The 17,079-nt window shown below is 38.2% G+C and overlaps 1 protein-coding gene across 1 annotated transcript in view; it reads left to right on the top strand.

Annotated features, from left to right (window-relative positions):
* Positions 1 to 15,415, top strand: part of igf2bp1 (insulin-like growth factor 2 mRNA binding protein 1) — a 45,220-nt gene extending 29,805 nt beyond the window's left edge. The window contains exons 3-15 of the mRNA XM_052132426.1: positions 986 to 1,034; positions 2,862 to 2,913; positions 3,645 to 3,708; positions 4,490 to 4,780; positions 5,053 to 5,187; positions 8,492 to 8,614; positions 8,776 to 8,911; positions 9,717 to 9,839; positions 10,005 to 10,121; positions 11,552 to 11,626; positions 11,819 to 11,950; positions 14,085 to 14,198; positions 14,442 to 15,415. Coding sequence (XP_051988386.1) covers positions 986 to 1,034; positions 2,862 to 2,913; positions 3,645 to 3,708; positions 4,490 to 4,780; positions 5,053 to 5,187; positions 8,492 to 8,614; positions 8,776 to 8,911; positions 9,717 to 9,839; positions 10,005 to 10,121; positions 11,552 to 11,626; positions 11,819 to 11,950; positions 14,085 to 14,198; positions 14,442 to 14,588 — 1,558 coding nt within the window. The 3' untranslated portion in view covers positions 14,589 to 15,415. The remainder of the gene's footprint in view (positions 1 to 985; positions 1,035 to 2,861; positions 2,914 to 3,644; positions 3,709 to 4,489; positions 4,781 to 5,052; positions 5,188 to 8,491; positions 8,615 to 8,775; positions 8,912 to 9,716; positions 9,840 to 10,004; positions 10,122 to 11,551; positions 11,627 to 11,818; positions 11,951 to 14,084; positions 14,199 to 14,441) is intronic.
* Positions 15,416 to 17,079: the final 1,664 nt, after the last annotated feature.

The raw sequence follows: 17,079 nt of genomic DNA, 5'->3' as shown, positions 1-17,079 counted from the left end.
TTTAGAATGGGGAGGACGTCTTAAAATATTAAACTTGCAGGACGTTTTAATGATACAAAGACCTCTTATATACCAAAAGATCAAGGCAAATTTGGTTTCTCATGTCATGACCCCTTTAAATTCATCTTTAATAAATCAATTTACACGTTTATTGTTGTTCAAAAATGGTCTAAAATGCTGTGGCAAAAATAGTCCATTTAACAAATCAGTCATCAATCAGGCATTCAAAGCTTGAGCAAATTTTGTGTGTGACTGTTTTCCCAAAGAAGGCAAAAGTAGTTCTCAAAATGTCAAAGCTGCTCTTTTCTATGCAGTGAACATGCTTGGTGATTACTGGCTGTTTCAATTTCAGTTTTGCTTTGTTTATTAAAAAAAAAAAAAAAGTATACATTAGGTCCGGATTTGAAGTCTCTTGCATGCTAAATGAAAGTCGTACCATTAACACATCTATAAGTAAGTACTAAGAGATCTGGTTCTGGTCTTTAGTTTTAAGATGTTGTTGTTTTTACTACTTCATTTATTAATTGGGAATTACACACTGCAGTGTCAGTGGAAATTTTCCTGAAGAATATGATTTGTATCTTCTCACGTCATGTTAGTGTTTTAACATCAGCGCTAAAATGAATTAACCGTTGTCATGAAAGTAAAACATTCTAGTGAACTGATTTATCCCTGTTCCGGCCTTGACTTTCACCTTTTTGTCTGCATCATTTTGACATAGCTGAGACTGAGACCTTTCTTAACACCTAGCTGTCAGCATACTTAAAAATCACCATCTGGATGACATTGACTCACCATAAGTCATCAGTGTATTTCATTTCTGTGTGATTGTGTTTGAGACATTGAGAGTAGATTTTGTTTCTATAAGCACACTATACAGTAAGCTTGAGTTTTGTATGCATATTTTGCCATACATAACACTTTTTCTAATGCAGTTGGTGAGGTAACCCTCTCTAAATCTAATTTCTCTTTATTTCTCCTACAGGACCAGAAAACTCCAGATCAGAAACATTCCGCCACACCTACAGTGGGAGGTGAGTCTGGGCGTGTCCATATCTGCACTGGCACAAAGTCTTCGATCATTGCTCAGCAACACAATTATGCAGTTTCACCCAAATGGTATGCCCAAGAGGCAGAACTCTAAAGGATGTTTTCCAGACATAGATTAAGCCTAATCCTAGAAAACTATGCTCATACCTTAATGTATTTTTTAATTTTTTTTCCAACCACATCTTTAAAGAAACCTGACAACAAAAAAGTGCTAAAATTGTAGTCCAAATGGAACTGAAATATAGTGACTGTTTTCAAACGGGTTTCTTGAACACTCCCACCATCTGCCATTGGGTGGATAAATAGGCAGTCCTGACCCAAACTTGAGCCTTTATTTGAGCCAATGTTGCTTTGTCAGGCTGTCTGGATGCTCAAACAAACAATGTTTTGTAGGGAAGTCAACTTAAAGATGGCTTTCTTCTTGTTCTTCTAGCATAAAAAAAATATACAAATGACCTATAAAATCAATAATTACATTATAATTTTTTTTTTTTTACCAGGGACATATCATGCCTTCATTAAATAATTTCAACATTTGTATTTAAAAAAAAAAAATTCTTGAGGTTAACGTTAATATTAGTAACGTTTTTTGCACACACAAAAAAAAACTAATATATTTGGAAACATGATAATTTTCCACCATCATTCTGACCCTCAGTCAGAAACGCTTGGTTTTGGTGCTGCTTCTCCTTTAAGACTTGACAGTAAACGCTCACTGGAAGTACATCGCGCAAAATTCTTGATCTCAGGCATTCCCATCGAGATGACTGAATTTTGCAGTGTGATGTTAAATGTGACCGCACCTTTAGTCAGTTCTGTGCAGCTGTCAATTTTGTGCAGAATGTTTACAATGCGTCCAGCATTGAATCTGTCTCATAGCAAAGATTGAACTTTACATGCCCTGGCAAGGGTAGTGTCCTGTGTTGATTGAAACTCGTGTGGATTGTTTTGTCAGTGTCAATCAGGTTAGGTGATCTGTGTGTGCTTATGAGATTACACCATCAACATACAGTTTCTGAATGTGCGGGTGTGGTACATACAGTGCGTGCTCTCCCATGGTTTTTAATCTGCCTGACTGTTCTTGTGGGGCGGGGTGTATCTTGGCACATTTCCAGCATGTCCATCCCACATCTGCCAACCAGTTGTTTTAACCTCAGCCATTAGGTGGCAACAGTGGCACAACTGTTGACAGCTGGCACCAAACCACTGATGCCAAAAACTAATTTAAAATACAGAGATATTTAAAACTTGAAAACTAGTAAACGTTTTTCTCTAAAAATCATTTTGAAATGATTAAATTCTTAGGGTTTTTTTTATAATGATCACTGTGCATGCAGCTTTTAGGATCTCATATTAATTCAGAGATTACATGGAATATTGAACTAGTAAAGGCAAAATGGTGAAATACATTAAGGAAATGGTGACCAGTTACAGGACCCAATATATACACAATTCCTTATACTTTCATATACATTTTTAACCTATCATCTTGATGTTGATTTAGAAAAACTCCATGGACATTGTCAGCAATTAAGCTCTCATGTATGAAACTGATTCAAAATTAGTTGGAGCATTGCCAGTTGATAATTTTGTATTAAAAATAAATAAGCTCAGTTGGATTAGTTTCTTTGGCGTATGATAGAGAAAAATCCACCCCTTCTTTTCCATATTAGCTTCCTGATGTTAGACACAATGGGTCCATTTAAAGCTTTCACACAAAGTATTATTTGAATGTAACTAAGAATATGTCCTGAAGCTCTTATAATCACAATTTCTATTTTACTTTCATTCTCTCTTTTATCCATTGTTAGGTTCTTGATGGTCTACTCGCCCAGTATGGAACTGTTGAAAACTGTGAACAAGGTAAATTACCACGAGTGCCGTTTTTGTTTTGAATTGCCTCACGTGCCGAATGTGCACTAATGTGACAGGATTGTGTCCAAATTAGAAATAATAATGAAAATAATAATAATTTTTATTTTGTTTTATTTTACTTGCAATTACTTTTATTGGTCTGATTGTTTATCACACCATATTTCCAAGATTTTTTTTTATTTTTGTCTGTTGTTTTACAGTTTTAAAGTTTTAAGTTAATTGCAGTTACTTTTATTGGCATGATTGTTAAGCAAACAAAAATCTATTGTTTTAAAGTTGAGTTAATTGCACTTAATTGGCATGAATGTTTCTCATAAATTACTTTCAAAAATATATACGATTTGTTTTTTCAGTTGCTTTACGGTTTTAAAGTTAAGTAAATTGCAATTACTTTTATTGGCATGATTGATTGGCATACAATATTTCTAAAAATGTATGCAGAAAAGAATACTTAATTTTTTCATCAGGTGTTTTAAAGTTGAGTTGATTGCAAGTACTTGGCATGATTGTTTAGCTTACAATATTACCAAAGCATTAATTCATACATGCACTCACACAAAAACAAAAAACAAAAAAGAGGAAATAAAACATGGTGTCATGTTCATAATAGAAGTATAGCAATAAAATATATATTAAACAAAACACAATATAATAATAATGAACTTTCAGCAACATATAAGTGGACATTGTCTCTCACGCTCTTTCTCTCATTTTCATAGTGAACACAGACAGTGAGACTGCAGTTGTGAACGTCACATATGGGACCCGGGAACAGGCTAGACAGTGAGTGAACTTTACCCTCCGACCTTAATTAAAAATAGCTTCTTATTTTGTCTTTCTGTTATATCAAACCAGACCTTCATCACCAAATCATCTTCTGGTTCGCAATGCAAAGAAGCACTTGAATCAGATCCACGTTTTTCATTGCTCACTCCTGACACCTTCTGGTGATTCAGTTTTTTGCTGCTTGACTAAATTTGAGATGTAACTGCTCATTTATCATCAGATTAGTCAGTAATGTTGCTTAATAACATTTAGGTACATCACTTTTGTTGAACTGTGAAATTATCCATCATTTTGACTTTGCAGTGTCAATGAATGCTAACTAATTATTTCCACAGTGACGTTTCCTCACGAGATATTTAGAGATCCAGACCTTATATTCAGAGTTCCAAAGTCTGGAAAATTAAAGGAAATTATTAAAATCTTAAGAGGTATTGAAGTTTTTTTGATGAATATGCATTGTACAAGTTAAGCTCTACTCCAGAATATTTAATCAGCAAGATGTTGATGTTGTGTATAGCTTGTGTGACGTAAAACTTGTTTGCAAGCCATAGTATTTTTCAAGTTGTGGGCAAATCTTTCTTTTGGGTCTCAATGAATTGTTCAAATTCATTCACAAATTGGTGAATAATACATTAGCAATTCAGTCTGAATTTTTTTGTAATCAGTATTCAGTAATCACAAATGACTGGAAAGGTAATGGAAAAGTAATGGAAGTTAATTAGCCATAAAGTGTGGAAGCACTGTATTAACCACATCATTTTAATGTTTCCTCCCAAAGAGCTGTCCAGAAACTCAATGGCTACCAGTTTGAGAACAATGCTCTGCGCGTGTCATACATCCCTGATGAGAACTCTGAGGTCGACTCTCAACAAGGCCCAGACAACGGCCGTCGCCCTGGATACGGTCCACGAGGCAACTCTCGCCAGATGTCGCCCGGTTCTGGAAATCCCTCCAAACACCAGCATGCAGACATCCCTCTCAGACTGCTGGTGCCAACGCAGTACGTGGGTGCCATCATCGGCAAAGAGGGTGCCACCATCCGCAACATCACCAAGCAAACTCAGAGCAAGTATGTGACTGACTGCACGTTTGAGATGAAAGGAAAAAATTATGTAATAATAAAAACAAATTTAATCAGAGTTCCCCCAAATATTAGAATTCTGTCAGTATTTACTTGTGCTCATTGTATTCAAAACCTGTATGGTTTGTCTTTTCCCATGGAACACAAAAAAGTCCAAACTGATCAGTAATTGGTTTTTCATTTTTAAATCATTGTATCTTTTATTCTCTGATCATCCATAACAATTTACCATACCTCACTCTCATTCTCTCCTCTCTTAGGATTGATGTGCATCGCAAAGAAAACGCCGGTGCTGCAGAAAAGCCCATCAGTATCCATTCGACCCCAGAGGGATGTTCAGCTGCCTGCCGTATGATCCTGGAAATCATGATCCAGGAGGCAAAGGACACCAAAACGTAAGAAACAGTCGGCCTGCCTGTCTGTCTGTCTGTCTGACTATCTGTCTATCTATTTGTCTGTCTGTCTATTCATCTGACTATCTGTCTGTCTATTAATCTGACTGTCTGCCTGTCTAACTATCCACCTGTCTGTCTATTCATCTGAAAAATAAAAAGAACATGAAGGTAGTTTATTGAAAGAGGCTAAAGACAGCTGCTCAGGTGGAATTAGACAGGTCATTCCACAAGCGGGGAACATTTAAGGTAAAGGTCCGTGACAGTGATTTTGTGCCTCAATGAGATGGCACCACGAGGCTCTATTCACCCACAGAATTCAGGCTTCTGGAGGGCACATAAGTCTGAAGTAGTGAGTTTAGATAGTGGTGTGTGTAGCTAGTGGTTATCCTGTAAGCAAGCATCAATGCCTTGATCTAGACGCGAGCAACCATTGGCAGCCAGTGCAATTTGATGAAGAGAGGCGTGACGTGTGCTCTCTTGGGCTCATTGAAGACCACTCTCGCTGCTGAATTCTGGATCAGTTGCAGAGGTCTGACAGTACATGCTGGAAGGCCTGCCAGAAGTACATTGCAATACTCCAGCCGGGATAGAACAAGAGCTTGGATGAGGTGTTGTGTAGCGTGCTCCGATAGGAAGGGCCTGATCTTCCTAATGATAAACAAGGCAAATCTCCACGATCGGGCAGTACTTGCGATGTGGTCAATGAAGTTCAACCGATCGTCAAACACAACTCAGATTTCTGGCTGTCCTGGATGGTGTAATCGTTGACCAGTTTAGCTGAATTGTGAAGTTGTGATGAATTGCTGGGCTCGCTGGAAGCATGAGTAGCTTTGTTTAAGCAAGGTTGAGTTGTAGGTGGTGATCTTTTATCCAACACGAAATGTCAGCTTGGCAGGCTGAGATTCCGGCCACTACTCTCAGATCCTCAGACTGGAATGAGAGGTAAAGATGTGTGTCATCAGCATAGCAGTAATAGGAAAAGCCACGTGCCTGAATGATGGATCCTATTGATGACATGTATATAGAGAAGAGGAGTGGTGCAAGCACTGAACACTAAGGCACTCTAAGCTAGTTGGTGAGACTTAGACACCTCTCCCCACAAAGACACCCCGAAAGACCTACCTGTTGACTGGTTTCTGTCAAGCAGGTTGTTATGTGTAAGAAAAGATGAGACTTGGTTGAACACTCGTTCATGTGATTTACCGATGAATGGGAGGAAGGATACTGGTCTGTAGTTTTCAAAAAGCGCAGGGATTAGGGTGGGTTTCTTAAGCAGTGGGGTTACCCGAGCCTGCTTATGTGCAATGTGAAAGGTACCAATGAGAAGAGATGTATTAATGATGTGAGTGAGTGCAGGTAAGATTGAAGGAGATGGAAGGGGCTAGGATCAAGAGGATTGCTGGAAAGGATAAGTTTGGAGACTTTCTCCTCCGAGAGGGGAGAGAAAGACGGAAGTTTGAGTGTGTGTGTGATGTTAACTTGGGTTTGTGGTGTGGAGACTTGACCGCTGATGGTTTATCTATGAAAAATGTGGCAAAGTCATCAGCTGTTAGAGATTATGCGGGAGGGTAGTAGGTGGGCAAAGGAGAGAGGAAAAGTTTTGAAAAGTGTGCAAATATCTGAAGAATTGTTCATTTTGTTGTGATAGTATAATGTTTTTGCATGTTAACAGATAAGGAATAGAGGAGTGACTGATACATACTTAGGTCAGCAAAATCTTTCGATTTACACAATTTCCTCTCCGCTGAGTTTAGAGCAATGTTCATGGAGAACGTCGGATAGCCAGGGGGTGGAGGGTGTATCTGTACCTTCGATAATTTCATTAAATAATTATTCCATGTAAAAAAGAATGTCTGTGGCAGGAATCTTTATTCACATGTTTGAATTTCATCAGTCCAAATCCAATCGAGTCACGTATGTTTTGCTTTATGCGACTTCCAGTCGCTGCTTCAGGGATCGCATTTACGGGAAAGGTCGGGCACCAAGGGAAAGTGTGGTGTTATGGTAATAAGAACAAATTATTGCATCACTAGAGTTCAGTTAACATTTGCCAACTGTCTGATTGCTGTGGTATGGTCAATCAGTGTTTTTATATAATCTAATATATTTTATGTTGATGTTTTTGATTGACCGGTCGCTGTTCATTTACTTCGGTGCTGAAATGCATTTAAAAGGTTTTGCTGCTTCTTTACATTCTTTTCTTCATGTTTAAAGAAAGCAGTGGCGTATTATTATTATTATTATTATTATTATTATTATTATTATTATCGTCTTTCAGTGTAAATCCTCTCCTTACCAGTTATTATAAAAACTTTAAGTATCAAAGGGCAGTTTTACACGGTTCCTCTGTATTTTCCATGGGAGAGAAGTGGTGGGCGGCTGAACAGATCAAAGCGGCACTGTTTGTGTTCATAAGAGTTTGTCACTGCGCAAGATACAAATATGACATTTTATTCATGGCTGCTGCGTGTCATTGACCATCTCGCAAATATAACTTTATTCAGCTGGCATTTGTCTTTTATTTATTTAGATCCCTTAAGCACAGTTTGATCTGATCGATCGCTCCCACTGATCTATAATATATCAGTGATCGCTCACTATTCCCATATAGTTTGTTTTCATTCTGTTGAGCTGAAGCAGTTGCGTTTATGTTGCCACTTTTTGCACCACCTGTTGTGTTGTGTATGCAAAATGCCTGCACACAAAGGTGACAAGATCGCAAAACAAAAAATGTAACCACCTGAAGATGTCAGACACCCACTCCACCTCAAATAATGTAGCCAAATGCAACCATCACTGATACGCATTTCTGACAAACACTTGTTAATTTATTTGTTGTATCAAATAGGTGATACTGTGTCTCGTGATTTATATTGGGGTTGCTGACCTTGGTGTCCCCTCAAAGAAATAGGTGTAAGACGTCCCTGGTCTGTCTATTCATCTGTCTATCTATTTGTCTGTCTGTCTGTCTGTTCATCTGACTATCTGTCTCTGTGTCTATTCATCTGTCTGTCTGTTAATTTTGACAACACAAAACAAAACAGACAAAAATTTTACAGACACTTACAAAATGTATATTTAATTAATAAAATTAGTGATTTCGAATGAAATGTATAGCATGGAAAACATGGGCAACATGTGCAGCTTATTGGGCTCAAAAATGTGCATACAAAGCCCAAGAATATATAAGCAAATGCAGTTGACAATACCCAGAATTCTGCTCATTTTTTTAGTCGTTCGATTTGTCAGTGCTGGGTCACGTCTATTCTCAGATCAGTATTAATAGATTCTTCATTTCTATTAGTGCTGATGAGGTGCCTCTGAAGGTTCTTGCTCACAACAACTTTGTTGGACGTTTGATTGGCAAAGAGGGACGCAACCTGAAGAAAGTGGAGCAAGACACTGATACCAAGATCACCATTTCACCGTAAGCAATGAAGTGCTTAAACTGCACTGCAACACCACATAATAAATAAGATACTTGACCCAATTTTATTCACAGTTTTCCTAATACATAAGTGGCAATCTACTTGATGTGTTTTTTTTTCTGTTGCGTGTTTTAATATCATGAATGTCGTTTGAATGCAGACTGCAGGATCTGTCCCTTTATAACCCAGAGAGAACCATAACAGTGAAGGGTTCCATTGAAGCGTGCTGCCTGGCGGAACAGGAGATCATGAAGAAAGTGCGAGAGGCGTATGACAACGACATCGCTGCCATGAATGTGAGTTTGACTTATCGAAAGCTGTAAGCACTTAAGTCTTTAGAATGTTCTCGACATATCTTAGATAAATTAAATTAAGGTCTGTTTACACGAGACGGTACACAGGGATTTCTTCAATTGTTGGTCCATTTACACATGCGTCTCACTGTTTTCCAGCACCTCGCCATGAACATTGAGTTTTTTAAGATGCTGTGTCATGTTCAAGTTAAATTGAGTTAAATAAATTGAATTCATTTGATAATCCCTGTGTTCTGTTCTATTACATTGTGCTCTGTCTAGCTGTTTTTAACACAAGAATACATACTGTAGCGATCCGCACACACTCCGCGATCCACGCACAACTTGACAAGTGTCCCATTGAGAGCGAGAACCATTAATTTTCGACCACGAGGAGGTTACCCCATGTGACTCTACCCTCCCTAGTAACCGCGCAAATATGGTTGCTTAGGAGACCTGGCTGGAGTCACTCAGCACACCCTGGATTTGAACTTGTGACTCCAGGATCTGGTGGTAGACTGCATCAATACTTTCTGAGCTACCCAGGCCCCCAAAGCTTAGTAGCTTTAATAGTAGCTTGGGTATACAAGCGTGGTGTCTTTGTATTTTATATTAGTGAGGTTCAAATGCAGAAAAAAATATAAACCCATTGAATAAACCGATCTATAACCAATATGTTCATCTCCTACTTCCCAATTTTTCCCAACAGCAGTTTTAACTGTACATTTTAAAAACAAAAGTGAGAATTGCTGTTATCCAAGTATCCAGCACTGACCACTGTCACTGTATTTCCTTTTTCCTTATCCAGCAACAGACTCATCTGATCCCTGGACTAAACCTAGGAGCCATTGGCCTCTTCCCACCAACCTCTGCCATGCCTCCGACCGCCCTCGGAAACTCAATGCCTGGCCCCCCTTATGGTCCTGTTGGCGTATGTACAATTTCCTTGCTATTCATTGTTTTTAAAAATCATAGTAACTGCAGTCACATAACTTGCCCTCAGTGGCATCGTTTCCTTTTTATAGTCTGTTATCTATAGTGAACTAGTGACATTTGTGATGTTCTTAACGGTTATTTGTTTTGTGTCTCCCAACAGGCCTCTGAACAGGAAACTGTCCATGTGTACATCCCAGCCCAAGCCGTGGGAGCCATTATTGGCAAGAAGGGACAGCATATCAAGCAGCTGAGCCGTTTTGCTGGGGCTTCTATTAAGGTAACTCTTCTGCTGAAATTGCACACACTGTGTGTAATGCCTGTGAACTGTAGGTTAAAGTCAGCACAAATGTATTTTAAATGTGTGTAAAAAAAGCCTGCAAAGCCGACACTGAAACAGAAAGGTTTCAGTTTTTGGATTGTGGATTATAAAATAGTCTCACTACATTTTTTCTGAATCTGAGCATAATTGAGTGAAACCTGTCGGTCACAGGACAAATCATAGTCTAAAGGCCCCTGCACACTTCCTGCAAAATCGAAGAACAAACGGGTGTGATGTCATTTTGAACAATCTGTATATTGATATGTTTTTGAGTTAGATTCGGCGGTTAGTAACAGACATCTTACTGGCTGCTAAAGACTTTCTAACTGCCATTGGTCGTGACCTGGATCTCCACCTACTTTGAGGCCGACAGCTAATTCCTGTTCAGTCAGTTAAGATCCTTCGCGATCGTTCGCATAGAGACGTTTTCCAAGAACATGTCATGCGGTTTTTATTAAAATTTTTTTTTAGACTACAAAAGTAAACAAATATACTCAAATACTTCTAAGTGCCCATTAACTTAAATGCTGTCTGCAGAATAAGCCATTCACACATTTGTCTATCATTGTTTTTTGTCTGTATTCTACCAATTTACACTCTTTTATACACCCATCTTTTGCAGTAGTATCAGTGTCATCTCAAATTGCAGTGTAATCAGTGCATATTATGGCTGCGTAGGGCTTTAACACCATGATTGCAAAATGATAAGCATTCCAATTTACAGATTATATAGTGCATATCATAATTTAAATAATAGAGTAGTTAAAACGGCTTCTTATATTGAGCTTTTGTGAATTCTACTCATAGGCATGAAGTCATTGATAACACATTTGAATGTTACATTAGTTGATGTTTTACATGTAGTCTTGAGTGTCCGCATTACTCAGCTGTTTCAAACTATTTGGCTGAGTGAATTTCATTAGAGCCAATTTAAGTTCTGACTTTGACAAAATGTGTTACTGTGTTCTGCATTTGCAGGAGGTGTAGTTTCCTCAAGGAAGCATTTTGTTGGTTGTCCATTGCCCTGCAATGTTTAAAATATAACCATAAACTGGATTTTGACTTTTAAGGTGCAGTGAGTCACCACCTTGAGTTGTTCCTTTGGTACCAGAAGAATTGTGTTTACTATTAAACTGTAACCAGTTCCTGCTATACTTATTATATTATGGCTTATAGCTGAAATAAGCCATATTTTTGATTTCAAGATAGTCTGGACAAACATATCCATTGCTGAACTAAACCAATAGATCATCTTTGATCAAATATTGTGTTGTTATTATTGTTTAATGTCACCAAATATTATAAAGAGGTTTATGTGCCTCATCGCTGATGGGCAACGCTGGTTGTGTCAAAGGCTCACCTGAACAACTCCAATTCATTTTCTTCAGATTGCACCTGCAGAGGCGCCAGACTCAAAAATGCGAATGGTCATTGTTACAGGACCACCTGAGGCCCAGTTCAAGGTTAGATGGTTTCCTAACCGCATTCTTTTTTTTTTTCAGCATTTTGATTAATATTATGTACTCTATGTAGTGTCAGATTGATCATCCACAAAGAGAAGCCAATGACAAACTTTTAATATGTGACAAGAAATGTCAAAGACTGATGGCCTCAACAGTGAAGCAAGTGTTTTAAGACTTTCACTTGTATTTTAGGCTCAAGGCAGAATATACGGTAAGCTGAAGGAAGAGAACTTCTTTGGGCCCAAAGAGGAGGTGAAGTTAGAAACTCACATTAAAGTAGCAGCTGCTGCAGCAGGAAGAGTCATCGGAAAGGGTGGGAAAACCGTAAGTCAGGCTGGTTGATATTATTCTCATATTGGTATTACTAGATGAGTTTCTTAAAGTCACTGAATAAAATGTAGGGGACAGATGGGAATGTTACTCGCCGTGGAAATACTGCACTGTATATCAGAACCTTTTCATTAACAGCCATAATAAACATTTTCAATACTTTTTCTGATTAGAGTGATATTGGAAGCAGATAATATTATAGCTTATTTCTTTTCCCCAATTTAAACTGTGTACTCTTGCTTGGTTTCAATCAGACACTAAAATAAATGTTTTTTATTTCGATTAGTTCTGAGCAAAAACTGTATTTTTTGTTCCAGTTCAGAAGGTCCGCAGCCTCCTTTCCAATTGTGTACCGGTTAGAATAAAATAAAAGAACGGTTAATAATGATATTTTTAAAATGACAGTACTCTGTGCTAAGGGGTGAGTGAAATACCAATTTCAGTGTTGCCAGATCTCGCAAGAGGAACAAGCAACCTGGTCTGAGAAAAAACAAGCTCAAAATAAGCAATTAAATTTGTTCCTGTGTGGTCAATTAATCAGCATAGAAATCATAACAAGCATACTTTTAATTAATTAACAATTAAGTACAATTTTAATTACAGATCTGCTTCTCAGTCAAAGCCTGACAGCATCAAATCTGTATTAATGCATCATATCTAATAACAATTCAGTGATGAAACAACTGAGAAATTTACTTTTTACTTCTAATAATGTTTTCCTTGTATCTGGATGTGCATGTACAGTATATGCAGTAATTATACATAGTTATTAAAAAGTTCTTCATACAGAGAATATGACATCCACAACAACTGTGTGATGCAGTGTGATACACGCTTATCCTACTCAAATGCTTGTGATTAAATGGAGGAAACACATCAGAAGTAATAATTTCAGGTTTAAAGCTCATGTTTCATTTTTTCTGGCAACATGATGTGATGTAGTTCCAAAATATACTGTGATAAACCCATTGGCCTTTAGTTTCATGAAAAAATGATCGGAAATAAATTAACCAGTTATAACCGGCTACCAGCATTTAAATATAATGTTTTTACTCCGGAACAATTGAAAATCACTTTATTCCCGTTTTCGGTTACATTCTGCAAAACAATTAATTATTTTTGGGTTTCATTCCTTGAACCGTTTTTAGTCCCTTGTTTCAAAAGCACAAAATAGGTATTTTGTATATTTATGTTTTCCTCTTTACATTTAGATGATTTAATGCCTAATTTGATTTATTTGACATTTTAGACATTAAAGACGCAGTATAATTTTATGTAAAGTAATGTGTACTGTTAAAAGTCTTATACAAATAAATATGTCTTGAGTTGACTTGTTTAAAAACAGGCAAAACAATGTAGACAGTGCTGGATAGATTACTTTTGAATTGTAAACTGGTAATGATTACAAATTGCATGACAAAAATTGTAGTCAGTAATTTAATCTCTTGGATTACATATTTTTTGGAATCTAATCTGATATTTTTGCATTACTTGGATTACTTCTGATGTGTTTGAATCAACATCACAGAAACGATGTCAAAAAGCACATTCCTGTACAATTTTGAAGTGGAGTACAAAAGCAATTTGCAAAACTAAAACTAACTTTACTGCACTAATGCAATCGGTTCAGCATATATGTGTGGACTACCGCTCCAAATTCAGTGTTATTAAAATTATGAACGGTTTACTGCCTTGGCCTGATTAATATGTAAAAGTAACTGTAATCTGATAACAAGTATTTTAAAAACAAGTTATTGATTTTTGTAATCTGATTATGTAATCCAGAGTACATGTAATATGTTACAACCAGTAGCGGTTAACCACCATGCAAACCACACAATCGTGTGGGGCCCCGAACTTCAGGGATGCCCCGCCCCAGTAGGAAAGCTCCGCAAAAAATATAATGCTTGAGGGGTGACATGTTGTTCTGGGTACATGCGCAAATACGCTGTTGTCATAACAATGATTGGCTATCTATATCAGACTAATTATTGTTCTTTGTACTCACATTTTGAACTTGAAATCTCCTTTCATAACCCTTCAAATCAATCAATTGTGAAATGAATTGAGCAAGACTGTCCTGTTGATGTTTAAAGGGTAGCATTGTGCTTCGACCGCCCCCTCTTAGGTGAATGAGCTGCAGAACCTCACTGCTGCTGAAGTTGTGGTTCCCAGAGAGCAGACCCCTGATGAACATGAACAGGTTATCGTCAAAATCATCGGACACTTTTACGCAAGTCAGGTTAGTTGATTTGGAAAGGAGTGCTTTGATCAAGCATCGTCTTTTCCCCCTTACTGCTTTCTTCAGTGTTGCCTACAAGTCATCTAAAATGTGCATGGTTTGTAATGGACGAGCAAAACATTTTATTTTATTTATTTTTTTGCCTCGCATTTTGATTGAAATTTGTGAAATTATAACAGTAAACTTGACTTAAAACTCTTCCTGAATAACTAAAATGCTGTTTTTTTTTGTTCCCTCTTTTAGCTGGCACAGAGGAAGATCAGGGATATTTTGACACAAGTTAAGCAGCAGCAGAAAGGAGGAATGGGAGGTCCACCGGGACCCCAACCACAGGGCGTGTCTGAGATGGAGCCCCCACAGGGGCTGGAACAAGAACCCAAGAGGAAGTGAGAGGCCGGGGCCCTTAGCCAGTCAGACGGACAGACAAATGGAGGACAAACGAGAGGACTGACTGAGAGAGTGACACACAGACCCAGCGGTAGAAAGGGAGAAATGAGCATCAAACTGAGAGGGAATTAAAAAGAAAAACGAAAAGAAAAAAAAAATGCCTGAGAGAGGACAAAAGTCTAGAGAAAATGAAAAGGAACAAGAAATTAGAGTGATTTAAAAAAAAAAAAAAAAGAAGAGAAGAGAGATAACTAGAAAACAGAAACCAGATGCCAGGCCAGGTGGAGTGACTGAGGATGACAAGGAGGTGGGACGCCCTCTAGTGAGAGCTTTTTAGATAGCAGCATATTAGGAAAGCGCAGATCCCTCAGAAGGGATGTGTGCAACTTGGGATCCTCCGCCATCAACAGTCACTTCAAAATGTTTAACTATGTTTTAAGATAGAGATATATGTATAGAAATGTTTATTCAGAGGTATTATTAATGAAATGCAGTTAGGTAGAGATGGGAGAGAGAGAGAGAGAGTGGAGAAACCAATAATTCGGTGGGCGGAGTCACCAATCAGGTGACTTTAACCTACCTATCAGAGACAATAGGAGGGGCCAAAGTTGTTAACACTGCTCTTGAAGTCCCTCACAGTAAAATGTGGGGGTTAGAAGATGAAAAAAAAAGATGAGGTTGTAAATATAATCTTCATGACTTGAAATGCTGCACGTTTAGCTGCCTGCAATCATGCACCTGGCTTGAGAGGATGTTTTGAGTGGTTAGTGGCAATTTTTGAGGCTTGCCTTTCAAGCTGGTTACTGATTGGCTGGCAGGGCATGCAGTGAGAGTTCAGTAAGTGTGTGGGCTTAAGATGACCTCTGCAGTTGTATTGCAGTGGCTCAGCTTTGAGATGCGGAAACACACCCATCCCGCCTTAAACCACGCCAGCGATGATCGCTGCTGCGTTGCCTGCACCCAAACGGCATATTTTATATATATTATATATATATGATATGTGAGTTAACCTGGCCCCTCATTGCATTGGAGCAGGCAGGAGGAAATCGATGATGTGGAGTGTGGGGCATACCAGTAGGCCCAGGCCATCTTATTGTAGAAGTGTATTAAATTTTAGGAACGTGTGATTTACATATTTGCGATTTTTAAATGGCAAGAATTGTCATCTGTAAACCTGGCCTTCAAACTGTTTGCCGTTAAAGGTTTCCCCTGAGAATAACTTTTTAAATATGTTAAAACAGTCGGAAAGCCAACTTTGGCTTTACTGGGATCATTGAGGCCACAGTATACTTCAGTTTTCTGTGTGCTGGTATGTCTTGCGAACAGTGCCTGTGGCGCAAATTTTGTGGGGGAATATGGTAAAACTTGTTATTATCTTCAAGTAGGAGGTGGGAAAATGAAAAGTTCAGAGTTGTCTGGATCTTATCACGTGGTTGTCTCTTTATCGTGGTCACCTCTTTTGACACCCACCTCTTGGTCAGATAAAGAGACAACCACGTGCCCACCCTAAAGATCAAAATGCTAAGATCCAGACAACTCTGAACTTTTCATTTTCCCACCTCCTACTTGAAGATAATAATTGGAACACCGCTCAAAGTCAGACATCCGACTTGTGAAATCAGGGTTGAGCGAATGACCCCATCTTTGGAGTCAAGAAGCGTCATTTGATGCCATTTCCATGATGGCGGCGACCAATGAACATAACCCGGTACTGGGTTTTGTGAGACGTAAAAACAAACTCTTACATTTTTTTACTGCATGAAATGTATCCAAATGCAATATACAAGAACACAAGCATTTTGTGTTCATGACTTTTTTTTTTGTTGTTGCTATAATTGGCATAAGAACACGAAATGTTCTGGTTGAGTCATGGCGCCATCTTGTGGTATGTAAATGTGACAGTCACTTGTGTTTGACTGGAACGCACTGAGGTTGGAAGTGGGAAATTTCAACTCGGATATTCACAACTCTGACTTTGCGGCAGAATTTTTTGCGCAGGCAGTCGTAGTGCGCATGTGCTGAATGTGTCCATATGGGCACGCGATTTAAAGAGTATAATTTGAAAGACTAGAGCGCGAAGTATGCTTTGGTTTTTTACAAGATGGATACAGCCCCCTCTCTCCCAAACCTGCCTTTTATGTCATTGGTTAACAACAGTTTGACAGCGAAGTGGTTTCTGTGCTCTCTCTCCCCGCTTTGTTCGACTTTTGTCGGTGAGGTTTCCAGAATGCTGGCCTTTCTCACTGAACCTAGAACAGATTAGATAAAAAATGAAATTAAGAAAAAACTAAAAACCTACCTCAGGGTATTGTTACCTCAGTATTCCTAGTTTCTTTTTTCTTTCTTTCCTTTTTCTTTTTTGCTTGCTGGTGTTTTATATGAAAGCTGATAGTCTTGAATAATTATTTTTTTAAGGAAGAAATATTTGTCTTTTTTTTTTTTTTTTTTTGGTTGCATTTTTTCCCTTTATTTTCAGTATGAGTGTGAGTGTAAT

This window comes from Xyrauchen texanus, chromosome 8 (genome assembly GCF_025860055.1).
Source record: "Xyrauchen texanus isolate HMW12.3.18 chromosome 8, RBS_HiC_50CHRs, whole genome shotgun sequence".
In the NCBI taxonomy this organism is placed as follows: domain Eukaryota; kingdom Metazoa; phylum Chordata; class Actinopteri; order Cypriniformes; family Catostomidae; genus Xyrauchen; species Xyrauchen texanus.
The sequence above is the reverse complement of the archived record's forward strand: the minus strand, read 5'-3'. Positions and strand labels throughout refer to the sequence as shown.